The sequence below is a fragment of the Anopheles nili genome, chromosome 2 (genome assembly GCF_943737925.1).
Source record: "Anopheles nili chromosome 2, idAnoNiliSN_F5_01, whole genome shotgun sequence".
Taxonomy (NCBI): Eukaryota; Metazoa; Arthropoda; class Insecta; order Diptera; family Culicidae; genus Anopheles; species Anopheles nili.
In genome coordinates this window covers 74080033-74095689 of record NC_071291.1, presented here as the reverse complement: position 1 = coordinate 74095689, position 15657 = coordinate 74080033, and the positions used below count along the sequence as shown (strand labels likewise).

Here is a 15657-nt window from a genome sequence, read left to right as displayed (position 1 = left end):
TCCAAGTTAAGAGGAAACGACCCGCGATGGCCCTTTTCTGCACCGGTTCGAGCTGAATTTATTATCTTTTCAATTAAATCAATCGCTTGATTGCATTATTGCCTGCGTACTGCGTACCCGGCGGGGGAGCACCGAGTTCGATTGCGGATTTTCTTTTTCGTTTCACGGACAGTCATAAATCCCTTCCACATCTTTTGATTTCCCTTCTTTTTCTGTCGAGAAGACGATTGCGATAATTTTTAAACACTAAATTTGCCAAACGATTCCGACGATCGTGGAACGGCGGTTTATGCGACACCTTTCTGGATGAACTTCAGTCTCGATCCGGCGGGAACGCGAACGCGAACGATCCGAGCGCGATGACGGTTACGAACGATTTGAACGCATTCGGCATCGTTGCCGTGCTGGGAAAGCTTTGCTCCTGACCGGTGAATGGGACCGATGCGCATGTCTCTAGCTGGCCGTGTGGTCGACCGGGCGCAACATAACGAGATATGTATGCGACGTTGCTGGGCAGGAATCTCCGTACAACATGTCCATTTTGGCGCGACCAAACGGCAACATGTGGATTTTTTTTTTGAAAATTCTAAAGGATGCTGCAATTATTTTTTTCTCGGCGAGTAATCCTGTTGAAGCGTTTCATTTGCAACATTACTTTGAAATCGGTTTGCTCTATTCGTAAAAGTGTACAACCGTATCAGAAATGATCAATAGCACAGTCAGTTCATCTGAATGCATCCTGTATCTGCGCCACTTGATGCTGATCTCAATGTTTGCCTCTCGGCAATGGATGGCTTTTCTCCCTTCGTACCACATCATCGGCCGGCCTGATCGCAGGCAACAACAAAATGATGAGGGTCGTTATTTGCATGCATTATTGCTCGAAAGCTGGAGCGAAGAGCATAATGCTGGTGAGGTGATGACGCTGAAGACCCACGCTATAATGAAGACGGACGCGAACAGTGCACATCACCGTGAGCAAAGGAAGAAAGGAGTTCGATTATGATTTGATGGCTTCATAAAGCTCGATGCCGCGGCTGCCAGAGGATGTTATCACGGCGCGAGTTATGCGCGACCGTAAAATACTTAATTGGTTGTTAAATGAATGTTGGGCCGTTCGAAACACACACACGCACATACCTCTAGAACGCGATCGCGCTGGGAACACTCCCCGATCGGTCCGGTTGGGATCGTGCAGGTTGACCAAGAGAGCTAAGGGTTCGGGAAGGGAGAAGAAACAAGGCATCCAATGGGGTGATTTCTTTGGGATTAGTTTGGCGAGTGTTGTCAGCGCGATGTCGAGCATATTTATGGGACGCGAGGGCACACGGACGTGCGATAAAACCTCACTTCATTCTCTCCGTGGAGCGGAGGGTAACCTTACGAATTCAACCCCCACAATGCCCCAATCCAGTTTTCTTCTTGTCCAAAAGCCGGAAAAAGGCGAGGCGATACGAGACTTCAACGGCAACAATAACGAAAACGACAATCTGTACAGGCCGATGCTAGCCAAAGGGAAAATTAAATTATTGACCGACGATGCACCGGCCCCGAGCCTAGGTTGACGTGTAGATGATTTTACTATTTTACGACTGTTTTAGAAAACTGGAACATGGATTAGAGGGTATAAAAATACGCGGCCCGTTGCAGTATCGTGCGGTGCAGCTCCGGGGTTCAAGTCTAATCCCTGGAAGGCACGGAAAACTCTCCAACATTTCGCCCCCTTTTCCCGGGTGTACATTGCCATTTTATACCCGGGACAAACAATAAACATGTCGCTAGAAACCGAGCATGGTCGAGCTACGGTATGAAACATTGTTTTAAACCTCACCAGTTGGGCTGCAAAGTGTATTAGAGAGCTTCATTGCTTTCTCTACGTTATGCAACCGGCAAGATGTGACCCTCATTGCAGGTGATGAAGAAAAAGAGCAGAAGGCATTTATCTCCGAGTTGTTGGCTCATTGCAGGTGCAACGGAACGATTAGATAAGACTTCGATCGTCTTCATATCGAACGTTTTCTGTGCTATTGATTGTGTTTAATTTGGACCCCTCATATTTCAATTTGATACAAATATTTCCTCTTTCCGCAAACATATTGCGATATTGATATGTTTAACCATGGCAAATTGAGTACAATTCACTGAGGCAGCGATTTTATAGTTTTGGTAAATATTATTCCACCAAGAACATGCTAACATAAACAAAGCGCCATTCGACTAATCGATCTAGAGAGCCACCAAACAAGGATGTCAATAAAATCATCATCAACTTACAACTCATTCTCAGTTTGCTAGCTGTCGGGATCTTGGGCTGTTTAAGACGCCCTTTTTTCGCTTGCGCAGCTCGCCAAACCTCCCCAAAACACGTTGCTGTGTGCAAACAAAAGTCGTCATAAAGCTGAGGATGAAAGGGAGGACAGAATTGTCCCTTAACCGCGAATGGGTGGTAAATGTGCCGTGGACGGAGAAGTGCAGCATAAAACAAAAACATCTCAACGTATAAACACAATCCAATTGTAGGACCCGCGGGGCAGTTGGGCGCAAAGGAGAAAAGCATGAAGGAAGCTGTTGAAATCTCAATTAAGCATGGCAAAAGGAAAGTGAAGTGGTCAGCACACACGATCTACCGGGGACTGCTTCAGGCGCATATTACCACGACTTTACATCGTCGACTAAAGACCTGCAACGATTTCGTGCCCTTTCGGGAATCAAACATGTGGTGACGCTCTCCGGCGTCAAGCTAAAGGATGACAGACGAACAGACACCTTCACGCGGCGGCTAATTGATATGCAGGCTGTGAGTGTTTTAAACATCACCTTGCCCTATGCTGGTGTCCGCATGTCGAGCAACTCCGGCTGTCAATCGAATCCTGCTCATTTAGCGACGTCCGGCGTCGTCCCGGGACAGTGATGGCATCACATTTTTCGACCTTAACAAGCCGAGTGTTTTCCAGCTTGTTTGGCATGTTAGCTGCATCGTAATGGGATAAGTAGCGGACAGATGTACTATTTTCCTGATTCGCTTCATCGTAACACGAGCGTATCGTTACCAAAGTTAATGAGTTGGAACATACCGAAACATCTTTCAAGATTGTTAAGGATACACATTTTGGTTGTACAAATAGCAATGTTGCTAAATATAACACAACTCAATGTAGCTCCATTTAATTTTGAAGAAAAAACAGTAATGAAAATGAAAAAGAATACTTTTTGCTGTATTATGTGCGAAAAATAATCAGCTCGCTCCGTCGTCGCCATTGCGGCGGACATGTTGGTAATTCGTTAACGACGGCATTTTTTACGACATCCCACGTGCTCCGCGAGCATGCTCGTAAAGTTTTAACGAAGACGTACCTTGTTGAAGCATCGTGTTCGGGGTTCGCCAAGCGGGATTTCTTGGAACCGGACTAGTTAATGGAGGCACGATCATAACTTTATTATTTTTTTGTCGAAAACAAAACACATGAATGCCGTTGCATATTAATTTAACTTGCGCATATAGGCATTTATAGTATTATATTTATTCCGTTCTATTATTGACTCCGCACTTGGGCACGCGGAAGCCATGTTTGATTTTCGCTTCGCTTTACTTATCGCTAGGGATCTTAAGGAAGAAAAGCTGCTTCATAGTTTCAGCTGTACCTGGAGATGTATTTCGTTCTGAAGTAAAATGCCTCCCAGCGCACGCTTTCCCCATTCTCGCGCAATCGGTCCTCCTTCTCAATCACAGGTTCTGAAATGCTGGCCATGTTTGTCCCCTTGCTGACGAGATTCACTCCCGCACCGATGGTACTGCTCGCATGACGATCGACTCCTTGATCGGATCCGGATCGTCGCCCACCAGGTACGTTAGGATGCATGTAAGGTCGACGGGTTCGCCCGCCGGATTCGCTAGCAGTAACACCTGCGTGATACCGTCAGCCGGAGGTCGAAACGGTTTCGTCCCCGGAAGGCAGGTTGCTGAAGGAGGTAGCAACCGCAGTTTGCACGGTTTGCGAACGCTAGCGTCGAACTGAAAGCTGGGAATAGCGGTACGACCCTGATTGATGGTCGAAATCACGATGACCGTCACGTCTGGTCGGGGATGGTCTGCTGCGAAGTTGAGCGTTATTTGCAAACCATCTTTATCGTCCAATACCGTCCGCGATGGTTCTCGGCTTGGCAAAATGCAATCCAGATCGATAGTGATATCTGCGAGGGCTTTGAATTCGGGTTTTCCGGCGCCATCCCCGCTCACCGAATTATCGCCGATGTTCGAAATTCGCTGCTGTGGAGTTGGATTTGCCGAGGATGCTTGAGTTGTTGTGGTCGGTGGCGTCAAAATGGGATCGTCCTCCTCTGAACCGGCACCACTATTGGTTTCCGGTTGTTCGACTGCGGGTTGATGAACCTCTACCGGTACCGCCGCTGCTATTGCATTTGAAAGCAGTGTCGCCTTCATGCCGCTTATGATGGAGTCTAGTTCTGGAATAGATTTACCGGTTGGCACGCCAGCCCCAGAGCTACTCCCGGAACCGTTCTGTGCAGATGCCAAAGATACCTTTTTGAATCCTTCAGTATTATTGGACTTAGGAGCAGTTTTCGCACCAATCGTTGGCGCGCTGTTGTTCTTAATGCTGTTGAGAAGGGAATTTAAATCCATCAAGTTGTCTTTGGGTTTAAATTCGTTGCCTTTTGATCCGTTGACTGTTGACTTTGGTGTGGAGATCGTTTCCGGAAGTAGAATACCACCGGAAGCCCCCGTGGCGTTTGCGGCTACAATTCCGTTGGTGCCTGATGACGAAAATATATCACTCAAATCGTCAAGAGTAGATCGTGGCTCTGAGGTATGTCCTCCGCTAGCCACATCGCTCGATACATCGAATAGGCTATCGAGAGGATCCTCGTGGATGATGTTGGGGGTATATCTGCAAGCTGGCATCGGCGTGGACTCTGTACCTCGTGCCAACGGTGCCCTTTCTGCAGGTTCCTGGTTTAGTATCTTCGCACGGTACTTATCCAATGCCTGCGTGAGCGCATCGTTCACCTCGAATATTTTCTCTGGAAGCATTTGTAAGAGGAAGAGAAAAACATTTTAAACACGTAGGAATTCGTTTGCAGTCGATAGGTAACGCCTAAATATAAAAGGTAATATAAAACATCCTAATGCTAGCTAACCATCACAAGCAGATAGAAGAAGTTAAAGGAAAAATGTCCAAAGGCTTAGCACAACTGAAGAGATTTAGTAACAACGCTCAATGAAGACAACGAGTGCATGAAGAGAGAATAGAATAGAAAGTGAGTTTACTAACCAAATTCACTAGCTAAACTCCAGAACTTTCCTACATTTTTGCATCCGCTCTCAAGAGACTGAACTGTTACGTGTGTAGTAGGTTTAAAAATGTTTTCGTGACGGTGATGATAATGATGATAATGATGGGCGAATGACGAACGCCTCGACGTTGGTTAGAGTGTGTTGGAGGAGAGTTAGAATAGAGAAAATAGAGAACACGGTGTTAGAGAGGATGGGTCAATACCAACCGATACGGGGCCGATACTACCACGGGCAGTGCAGTGCATCCAAAAAGGAACTACGTTCAATGGTGGACCATTGCTTGCCCACTTTCGGAACGTACCGAGCATTTCCTCGCTGTGCTGCGTTTCCTCTGCTAACCGGACGATAGTAGGATGGGCGCTTTCGCACGACTCGTAAATCTCGTTCAACACCGCCAGCTCGTCGTCGGACGTCTCCCCCGGTCGGTACTGGTCGAGCATTTCGTCGAGAAGCTTCGTGTTTTCGGCCACCTTTTGCAGCTCGGACAGTCGTCGGCTCTTCATTTGCGTGCGCCGTTCCTCATCGCGGTACAGGTTTTGTATCAGCAGGTTGGCCTTTTCGAAATTTTCCGGTTTACCGCTGCTGATCAGCTGCCGCAGTTTCTGCTGCTCTTTGTCCAGGGCCTGGCTGCGTTCGTCCATATTGCGTGTGGCCGGACCGCGTAGGATGACGTTCTGTTGCGACCGGTGCTGAATACCCTGCGTCGCTAGAAGGTTATACGCTTCCTGTATTTTGTCGCAATCGCATGGATCGTATTTGTTGGTCCAGGTGAGAAGAATATTTAAAATCTGAAACGTAACATATGAAACAGAACGTTATTAGTTCCTTTCGAGGTTCTATTGACGCCTTTATGTTAAACTTACTCGTTCGGACACCTCTCGCGGTGTTTGGTCACCGTTGTACTTTTTCGATACCATCTTTATCAGTTCGTTGAGGAAACGAAACTTGTTGATCTCGGACCTAAACTCCCGTCCCAGCGAATCCATGCATTCTTCCAGGGCCTTTGTTAGCAGATGAAAGAAGAGAGATTTCGTCAGTCAATTAACATATTGCACGGCTCTTATCAATCGAACAGTAGTCGAGAGGCCGGTCCACATTTACCTCCAGTGCGAGCAAAGATTCCTTGGTGTTGGTGGACTGTATCCGGTTAACGAGCAGCTCACGTGCGATAGACATCTTCGAGGGGTCTTTTTTCAGCGTCAAGCAGAACTGATCGATTGCCGACACGTCCAGGTCATGATTATTCGGATGGACAGCTTTTCCTGCACGGCCAGGGACAAAAAACATGACTTGTACTTCTAGTAGCATTCAACATTTTCTCCGTACTCACGTAAATAGCCCTCAAGAAGCGTTCTTGCATCCATTATCCGTCAAGTAGGCACGTCCGCAATATTACAAGCAAAAATATACACTCCGATCTCCGCGAACCACTTTTGCAGCCGCAGCACTTACTTTTCCACAGATTCGTGCCTTGCGTATCTCCGAGTTGACGTACGTCTGTTCCTAGCTCTTCGCTCCAGCAACAGAGAGCGCTTTGTTTGGAAGCCCTATTACCGCAAGGCATACGTTCGCGTGGCTCGAAGGACAATACCGCAATTGTAAACATTCTCTAGAAATGTCAACATATGCTCAAATGCGTTTGTTTTGAAGGGGCGCGTTTAGTGGGATATGATCTTTTGAACGGGGTTTCGTTGGGTCCGTTGATTTGTAATAGTTTGAAAAACGAACCCACTATGATTTGGATGCATCTACCGCAAGCTTATACATTTTGGAAGCGATACCATCCATGCAATCTTTATTAATTTCTAAAGGGAAGCAAATTGACTGTAAAATCAATTTATTCACCAACCGATAAACGCCCTCGAGTGTTAGGTTGTTATTTATGGAGGGCGAATATTCGCAAAGGAATGGATGATTATTTATCGACAAAACCGTACCTCCTCTGGGCATTCGAGTAGGAAAGCTTCGACCAGCCCAAGAAAACAATCAAACGATCAATTTACCGGTGTCTTTCCACATCTAGCATCCACTTTGGGGAGAAGAAGACTTGCTCTCAGATGAGAACAATTTCCATGCCCTTCTTTAGCTGTTTCTCGAAGCTCCTTTTCTCTTCAGATGGCTCATGGAAATCAAAAGGCACTTAATTTTATGCTGGCATATTGTATCGCGTTTCCAAATCTCGTACCACTTGTTTCAGTCCAAATTTTGTTTGGTCGATTTTGCCCGAGGAAACGTGACACGCGCTAGCGTTCCCTTGAAGAAGAAAAAAATGAATATTTTGAAAGCTTTTTATAATTCCGCTCCATCGCAGTGTCCTATACCTACGCGCATTGTGTGCGGATGGACATAAATTAGCAACCGATTAGCATGATTATGACAAATTGACATTAAAATGCAGCGCCTCAGACGCAAATCACCAAAAAATGCACGCGCCCTCAAGGCGCACTGAGATACACAGCTCAGAACGGATGATATGGAGTAGCACGTCGACGTTCGACGAAAGATACCTGGCGAGAGATTTCCTGGAATTCTTCAGCGAAGATGAAATACCTTTTACCATGCATCTCGTGTATTTTATAACGGCTTAACAATCCTTTAGCGGTTAAAAATCGCGCTGTGTTGTGTAGGTTATTGATCTTCAGCTTTGATTTTGACAAAAAAAAATCGTTATTCCTCTTTCGTATACTGCTTGCTACAGTGCTTTTTCGAAAACACTTCGCACGCCAAATAATAATAAGATTGACAATTAAATTAACCTTAACCGTGAACCAACGATAGCACCGAGTTGTCGGAAACTTATCCGAAAAGCCAATGAACTCCAATTTCGAATCTCATAAATTTTACTCCTTAAGATGCTGTGGCGACTACGGTATATAAAACATAAAATGTGTTTGACCCTTTCCCTGGATCACAAGCTCCTTGGGCTCATCTTCGTTAGGACGCCAAAAATGCACAACATGACGTCCACTCCGGTGGATGAACCGTTCTTGCAGCAATGCCCTTCGGACTGTCCGCGGGAGGTCCGAACGATAGGAACTGCAGCAACTGCAGGTCATCCTCGGAGCGAACGTTGAGTGAGAAACGATTTGTCAAACGGTGGCGGTAAACACTGTAATTATTCGCCAGCTAGCCCCGCTAATGATCGGCCCATGTTCAGTGGCCATTTTTTGGGTAATTTTCTCCAATTAAACGCCTTATCAATTAAGCTCCCGGAGTACAATAAAATTGCTCCCAGGACATGGAGGATCGTTTTCTCATTTGGGATGGATACCGTGCAACATCCACGTACCTGTCACGAAAACCGCAACCGGACGCAAAAAAAGACCGTATTAAGTCGCATTTTTAATTACTGTACTCCTCGAACGGCTCACTTGCTATCTTTGGGGACGATCCATCCTCAGATGCTTGAGTGGGAGAACGTCTGCCGTAAATAAAATGAAGAGACAGGTTTCGCAGGTCCCTTTTTCTCCCGTGGGTTGACCGGCAACGATCGGCGTCGATCCTGTTTTGCCTACATTTATCTCTTCCTTCAGATGGTTTATTTTTGGAGCTCTTCGCTTTTTCACGCCGCTTCGGTGCGTACGCAGCTTTTGGCAGGTTTTAAATTATCTCTACCCAGGCATTCGGTCGGACCCTACACGTTTATGCTCTACGATTGCCCTTTCTTGATTTCGCCGCGATCCTGGCGATCGTTGTTTCTTTTTATGCTTTCGCTGATTTCTTTCTCGTTTTCCAATTACTTATCGGGTTTCCCGAATTGGACAAGCGTTTTCTTTATACGCTTCCAGCCAGTCTTACAGGCCACACTTCTGCCCACATTCCGAGGGGGTTCAACGGGTTTCCGGACGTCCAAACACCGACTGAACCTCCCCGGTGCGTTCCATCGTTCGATCGAAATCGTATTCGAACTTTTCGGACTCAAAAACCAACTCCTTTACGCGAATTACAGTCGCAGTTGCCCTAAAAAACAGCCTATGCTCGAGGCAACTCATATTGAAAAGCAAACGCGCAAACGTTTCGCAAAGTGCGTGAAACTACGCGCTTGATTAAAAATGCATGATTTAGTGAGCGCGGTGAAGAAGCCGCCGAGTGCGCAGAGAAGGGAAAAGAAGACATTTCACCGAGGGCGCTTTAATTAATATGTAACGATCGTAAAAATCACTTCAATGCACCACAGGAGCACCCCGCGACTTTCAGCTCACGCCCTTTCCATGTTTATCACGTGTCTTTATTCGACCAAATCGCACCAACTCTCGCCGTTGTCGTCATTCTTCTTTCGTGAGCAAATTATTTGTCCAGAAGCGATCGTGGAAGAAGGAAGCTGTGCTGGGCAGGGACATTCTCTTCGTTCGAGCCGTTTGACAAATTGGCTGCTGATCAGGTTCATGTCTCAGCCGGATGGCTTTATCAAGACGGAGTGTCGAAGAGAAATTAATGTCCTTTTTACATTCGTGTGGTTCCGTTTTGCTCGAAATAGGGCAAAGTTGTATACATCGATGGGATGTGTCGAACGTCGCCGATTTAGATTAGAACATTAACATGGAATCCCAATTAGCGTGTAAAAAGAGACAAAAAAGTTGAAATATAACGCCTCGCTAGCTTTAGTCACCGTAGTTTGAACAGTGCAGTCTCTTGTGCAAACTTAACGAAGAAATCCAAAAACGTGTCCTCTCGTTTCTGGTAAACGCCTGAAGGTATGCAATTTATTCCATCCTTCGAACAGGTTTTCACGCTCCTTGGAGCTAAACGGTGGCTCGACAAAAAAAAATGCAACACATTATTTTGGTGTAAATAGTTGTAAGCAACGCGGTTACTTATTTTGTGTATTTTGATTACATTTTATTTACTTTGCAAATAAAATAAATTTGCTATGATCGCACATCGTTGATTTAGAGCGGATTTCCAGCTTCTGAAGATTAGTCCGCCTCAAAGGTAGAGAAAGTTTAGAAATTGGGCTTTCACAATCATTACAAGAACGTTGCGACACTTTACAGTTTTGCACACTCATTTTCAGACGTATATATGTGTGTATATATAGCATGATGCGGTTCTCCTCGAGGACGGGGTGGTAATGGTTGACAGCTGAGTTTCGTATTTCGTCGTCATCGATGCCCGAACTAGGAGGTGTCGGTTTTGTACAATATAATGGTACTGATCTCTACAGCATACCCAGGCGCTTGGCTCGCTCAATCGCTCCTTTGCTGGCGGTAGAGTTCCTTCAACGATTTAAGCTCCTCGATGAGCGCCTTGTTCTGGTTTTCCAGGACGGCCACCCGGTTTTCTAGGCACTTGATGTATTCCTTTTTCTTACGTCGGCAATCGCGGGCAGCTTCTCGGTTTTTCTGCAACCGTATCTCGCGCTTGCGGGACTGCTCCTCCAGCTGCACGCTGCTGCCCTCCCCACCGTCGCCCGGTGTCGCCATGATGGGAAGGCCGGTAACGTGACTTGAGGTGTGGGCGATTTCCGGACCACCGAGATCGCTCAGTATCTTGCGGTAGGATGGCCGCCTGGTAAGTAGGTCTCTCCGTTTCTTGAGCGAAGGTTCATCGTCCGTCAGTGAGTCATCGCTGTTGGTGTTGCTCAGAATGCTCCCGGTTCCTGTTCCGATGTGGCGTTCCTGTTTGACGTGTATGGTTTGCAGGTTGTCCATCGCCGTGTGGTGGACGGACTGTGCTTCGCTACACGCTAACGGTGCGCTGTTGGCTGTTGGTACGTTTCCGGTTGCAGATTGAATGACGGACTGTTGTTGGTTCCACTGTATGACCGATTGCGCCAGCTTGGAAGATTTCGTAGACGACGGATGCCGCTACTGCTGGGGGTCGAGGATTACTTCTGGCTCACCAACCGTTGACGCGTTGCGGTGTAACGGGAATCGTTACTAAAAGAGAGACAAAACAAAAAACAGGATGCTATAGATCGGGCAGCATGTTCCTTTCGAGGCTCCTTGTTGATTCGATCGGCGGTGTAGTTAATCAATGGCGGAATGTAAACAAAAAACAGCTGCTGTATCGAAATAAGTTTACAGCGATACTGGTGCTGGAGTGTTTCGACTGTCGCTCTCGTTTAATTTACCACGAAACACTGCACGCACTACGGGACCCGGTGTGTAAAATATCTCACAAATTATCGTTCACTAAATTGTTGACAGCCAGGAGCCCGATTCTTGTTCAACCGTGCTTTACGCATTTGTTTTTCTTTTTTGCTCCATCTAACGATTTGAGTCACACGTAGTTTGAATGCGCGAGACCCGTCTCGAGACGTTTGACGGATGACGTCATTACGAGAAGGTCTCGCGCCGTCCAGACGCAGCAATAATCGTGCGCGTTTGAGATAGGTGAAAATCAAGCAAAGAGAGCGAACAGCGCACAATGAACACACGCACACACACTGAAGGACACTCTCCGGGAAAAATGGCTCTCACACATCGCATCAGCTTAAAAATATTCGGCGTAGAACGCGAGTATATAGCAGCTAAACTTTGCACACACCACCAAGGGCAGGCAGCACGGTTGAAGGCACGAAAGAGACAGAACCCCTGGTTTGCCGAGGGAGAAAAGCAGCTCTCACCAGCAGGGCCATGGCCCACACGAACACACGCACGCGCGCACACACGGGCCCGCAAGGCCTACTCATCACGCGAGAGAGGAAAAGGAAAGCAAAAAAAAAAGGATGAGCGAGTGCCGTCCGCTCCCGCCAGGGAGTGTTCTAGAGCGACCGTATCAACCGCACACTCGCTCGATGGGGTGCTGCTCTATTCACGAACATTTCGCCCCGAGTTAGGAGTTGCCGTCGAATTTCGATACCCAATCGAGCATGGATCAGGTTCCGACACACGTTCTCCATACCTGTGTTTTGTGCGGTGGCACGAAGCGGATTCAGCAACACTAGATAAACAAAACAAAGGTGAACCACATCGACAGTGTATCACAGGGTGTCAACAATAATGCAAACTGATCTGTGGTACGGCCAACAGTTGGGCATGTTGGAGAGCGCAGCCCTGCCGTACATAGGCAGGCGGGCGCGCGCGCGTGTGTTCGTGTCATGCGCCCCACACGCGGTATATAGGACGATTGCGCGGTGCTCGCGCACGCTCGTGTGCGTGTGGCCTTGCGCGGTCGGGTGTGTGAGCGCACCCACCGCTGCCAAACGGTGCAAGGGCTTGAGGCCTCCGACACATAGGAAAGCTAGCGTCGCTTCCTAGTATTCGTAGTGCTTCTGTCTGATCAGGTTGTGTTGTGTGTGCGGCGGTGTACGCTGTCTCCTCTATACTTGCCTTCCTTTCTTTGCTTCTACAATATCCTCAGCTCTCGCACTGCCCCGCACCGCCGCTCCGTGCGAATCGACCTCTCGCTTCCCGCACCGGTGCATCCTCACACCTTTACATTCCATCCCCGTTCGATCCGTCGTGGTCCCGTTTGGCGTTGTGTGGTGCGCTGCGTGGCAGTGTGTGCGCGAGCGCGTTAGTTCGACACTTTCGGCCAACAAATCGCTTCCTTCTCGGTGCGTGCAGTGTGTGTAACAACCATGCGAGGGATGTAGGGGAGTTCTATTATTTGTGCGTTTGAATGGCGCCAACACGAACGGACGGCCGGCCACACAGTGCGTGTATTGTCCTGAAGCGCCTGTTTGCTGGCGTGCCCGGTTGGATCCGGCTGGCTGAAATGAAAAGCAATTTCTGCTGCGTCATGCCAAGCGACACGCGAATGCTACCCAACGGGAAACCCAACCACTTTCAAGCTCTCGTACAAGTGAAAAGGACCCGTGCTGCATGTGACAACTAACCTTTTGGTTTTGTTGGGGATCCCTATTTCCTGCCGGCAGGGCCGTCGTGAAGACGTCGTGTTTGCACGATGGTGGCAGCGGCGTTTGCTTTGATGAAGTGCGTGCAGTTGAAAATAACACCACCGCTAACACCACTTCCGCTGGTGGGGACTTTTCCCACGCGCGCGCTGGCATCCTCCACGAACACATAGGGAAAAGAAGGGGAACCAAACGTGTGGGTGGTGGCACACTGTTCGTGGATGGTACAAGCGATAAGCCTAGGGTAGGGTAGAGAATGGGCGAGTGAGAGAGAGATCGAGAGGTACTCTGTCTCGTTCCCACGTGGCGTGGTTTGCTAGTGGTGAGGTGTATCCTTGTGTAGTGCGAGCTGCGCTTCCCCACTCATACATCGTGAGGAAAAGAGAAAAAGAGAGAGAGAAAGAGAGAGACAGAGTGTGCACGCTCAGTGCACATGCCCAGCAATGATAGAAAGTGATGGCTTGCGAGTGGCCCGTTTTCGCTCGCTCACGAGCTGCCCATCTCGCTCGCACTCACGCACCCAATTTGACAGTTGTGTTGGCCCGCTAGAGGGAGCGCTTGGCATCGGTGTGTTGGTTATTATTCCAACGTTCCCCGTTGCCGAGTAAGCGCACGCATCCGGTTATACTCGCCATCATCGCGACGCCACACCGTAGCCGTGGAGTCCAAATCCCGGCCAACCTGTGCTAGTGGGCGCACCGAAACACACCAAGCTAGTCGCCGGATTTACCGGACATTTGCAAGCAAGCAGAGCGCGCACACACCTAGTGGAAACACGCGAATAGTGCATCGTTCGGGTGGTAGAAAATCTCTCGTTTGCATCGCGCTCGAAGTAGTGCTGCCAAGTGTGACCGCGCGCGCCTCTCGACGGACACATACGCGGTTCGGTTTTTTTTTCGCGCGAGCGCGCCTCCTCGCACACACAGAGAACGCGAAACGGCGTCGGTGCCGTCTCCTCGACGCGCGGTCCCTGTGGTTTGTTGTCGAAAATGTCAATTATAGCGACACGGCGGCGGCGACAGCTAAGCGCGTTGTAGAAAAGGACCACCAACTCGCGTCCGAAATCGTTGAAATATCCGTGGTAAAGTGCCCGTTTCCGCTCGTTGACAGAAGAGCCCCAGTTTGGTCCCGGTTAGCGGGCTCGTGTGAGCGATGAAAGCGACAAACAAAAAAGTGACAGGAACACACAGGAGTGAGCCCATGGAGAATGACGTTTATCGTTCGTCCGTCGTCATCTAGTCAGCCGCGACGCAACGTTGACGTTTTCTCGCGGTCGTTCCGTGCAAACTGTGCAAACCGCCGCGCGTCCTCTTTGACAGGCACATAACCTCACGTACGGCGCGCAATATTTTTCCCCTTTTTGCCCGGTAAAGAACCACGTTCCGGCCATTACCCAGAAGTTGAACGTGGGTCGTGTAAAAACCCCGTACGAGCCTCCGTGTCCATTGTGTGGCTTTCGGGCTGCGGCCTATTGTTTGCGTGAGGAATATAAAATGGCGGCACTTGAGCGAAACCGACGCTTCCCGGGCGGTGGTCACTGGCCAGTGACGACGGGGTCGTTTAGCGTTTAGTGGCGTCCGGTGGCGTGTTGACGATTTGTGTGCGAAGGACTTCAAATATGAGCTAGAATTTCCACCGTCAGTTGTCATGATTTTCGCGCGCTTTTCAAAACGCACCCGTAGAGGTGTGTTGATGAACGTGCGTGGGGAATAGACGAGGGCATGTGTGCGCGTGTGTACGTCTCGTAGCGCTGTAGAGAAGGGCGTGTGCATACATCGGTGCCTCGTTGTTGCTGCGCGTGGCAGGAGTGCGTGCGCGTGTGGGGTTGAGAAGAAGCGAGACACGTGTGTGTAGGGACGATTTTTCATGCATGCCGTGTGTTGGACATGAGCACACCCACCTCCGCCGCTTACCTTCCTTCAGGATCATCCGACTCAGTATCTCCTTCACCAAAAGGACATCGGAGTGTTCCACCGGCGTACTACCGTCGCTCTTGGACCGAGAGAGAGAGAGCTGACTTCGTCTGGCGGTGGTGTGGTGACGAGCCCTTTCGTCTGTTGCAACCACCACGCACACTTCCGTGCCCTTGCGTGGTGTCGGGTGCCGCCCTTTCTCGCTCTCACGGGGCGCACCGTAGTGGGCCTGGTAGAGGAATGTTGGTAGCTCCTGTAAACGCAGCATATCCATGCTTCTCGGGGCTATAACACCGACCGATTGACGCTGTTGAGATGGTGTAGCCTATCGTGGTGTGCATGATGTGTTTGTTTTCGGCCGATACGACATCACGCAAGTGATTGGTATGTTTGAGTAAAGCATGGCTTTTCCACGTGCATAACACACGAAAAAGTGAACGCAACGGAATGTCGAGTGGCCAGGATAGATGTAAACAAATGCATTTGGTTGGCGAGAAGGATGACAAAACACGAACAGGTTGATTGTCACCTTACCTTAAAAGTCTCTGCGAAACATGAGGGTTACTAAGGGTTACCGAGCATCCATGGTGGCCTTATAAAAAGAAACGCATCTTTTATAACGCACTTTT

General features: G+C 48.7%; 2 protein-coding genes across 3 annotated transcripts; both read right to left on the bottom strand.

Annotated features, from left to right (window-relative positions):
- Positions 1–3510: 3510 nt before the first annotated feature.
- On the bottom strand, positions 3511–6678 carry LOC128732254 (ADP-ribosylation factor-binding protein GGA1). The gene is made up of 6 exons (XM_053825431.1): positions 6645–6678; positions 6416–6576; positions 6178–6315; positions 5616–6102; positions 5292–5354; positions 3511–5040 (listed from the first exon to the last, which is right to left on the bottom strand). Exons 1-6 carry the CDS (start codon positions 6676–6678, stop codon positions 3773–3775), a joined length of 2151 nt encoding a protein of 716 aa, XP_053681406.1. The 3' UTR covers positions 3511–3772.
- A 3463-nt stretch (positions 6679–10141) lies between these two features.
- Positions 10142–12218, bottom strand: LOC128721290 (cyclic AMP response element-binding protein B-like). 2 transcript variants are annotated; one of them, XM_053815028.1, is made up of 2 exons: positions 12161–12218; positions 10142–11193 (listed from the first exon to the last, which is right to left on the bottom strand). In XM_053815028.1, the coding sequence occupies exon 2, from the start codon at positions 10963–10965 to the stop codon at positions 10501–10503; it is 465 nt and encodes a 154-aa protein (XP_053671003.1). In that variant the 5' UTR covers positions 10966–11193; positions 12161–12218; the 3' UTR covers positions 10142–10500. The 2 variants fall into 2 exon arrangements, with proteins under 2 accessions (XP_053671003.1, XP_053671002.1); XM_053815027.1 differs by lacking the exon at positions 12161–12218 and adding an exon at positions 11388–11585.
- Positions 12219–15657: the final 3439 nt, after the last annotated feature.

Excerpts from the sequence above, each read along its gene's own strand:
- LOC128732254 (XM_053825431.1), bottom strand. The coding sequence starts at position 6,678 with ATGGATGCAAGAACGCTTCTTGAGGGCTATTTAC. Across the intron at positions 6,103-6,177 it reads CGCGAGAGGTGTCCGAACGA|ATTTTAAATATTCTTCTCAC; the intron begins GTAAGTTTAACA and ends GTTACGTTTCAG. Across the intron at positions 5,041-5,291 it reads GAGTTTAGCTAGTGAATTTG|AGAAAATATTCGAGGTGAAC; the intron begins GTTAGTAAACTC and ends AAATGCTTCCAG.
- LOC128721290 (XM_053815028.1), bottom strand. The coding sequence starts at position 10,965 with ATGGACAACCTGCAAACCATACACGTCAAACAGGAACGCCACATCGGA.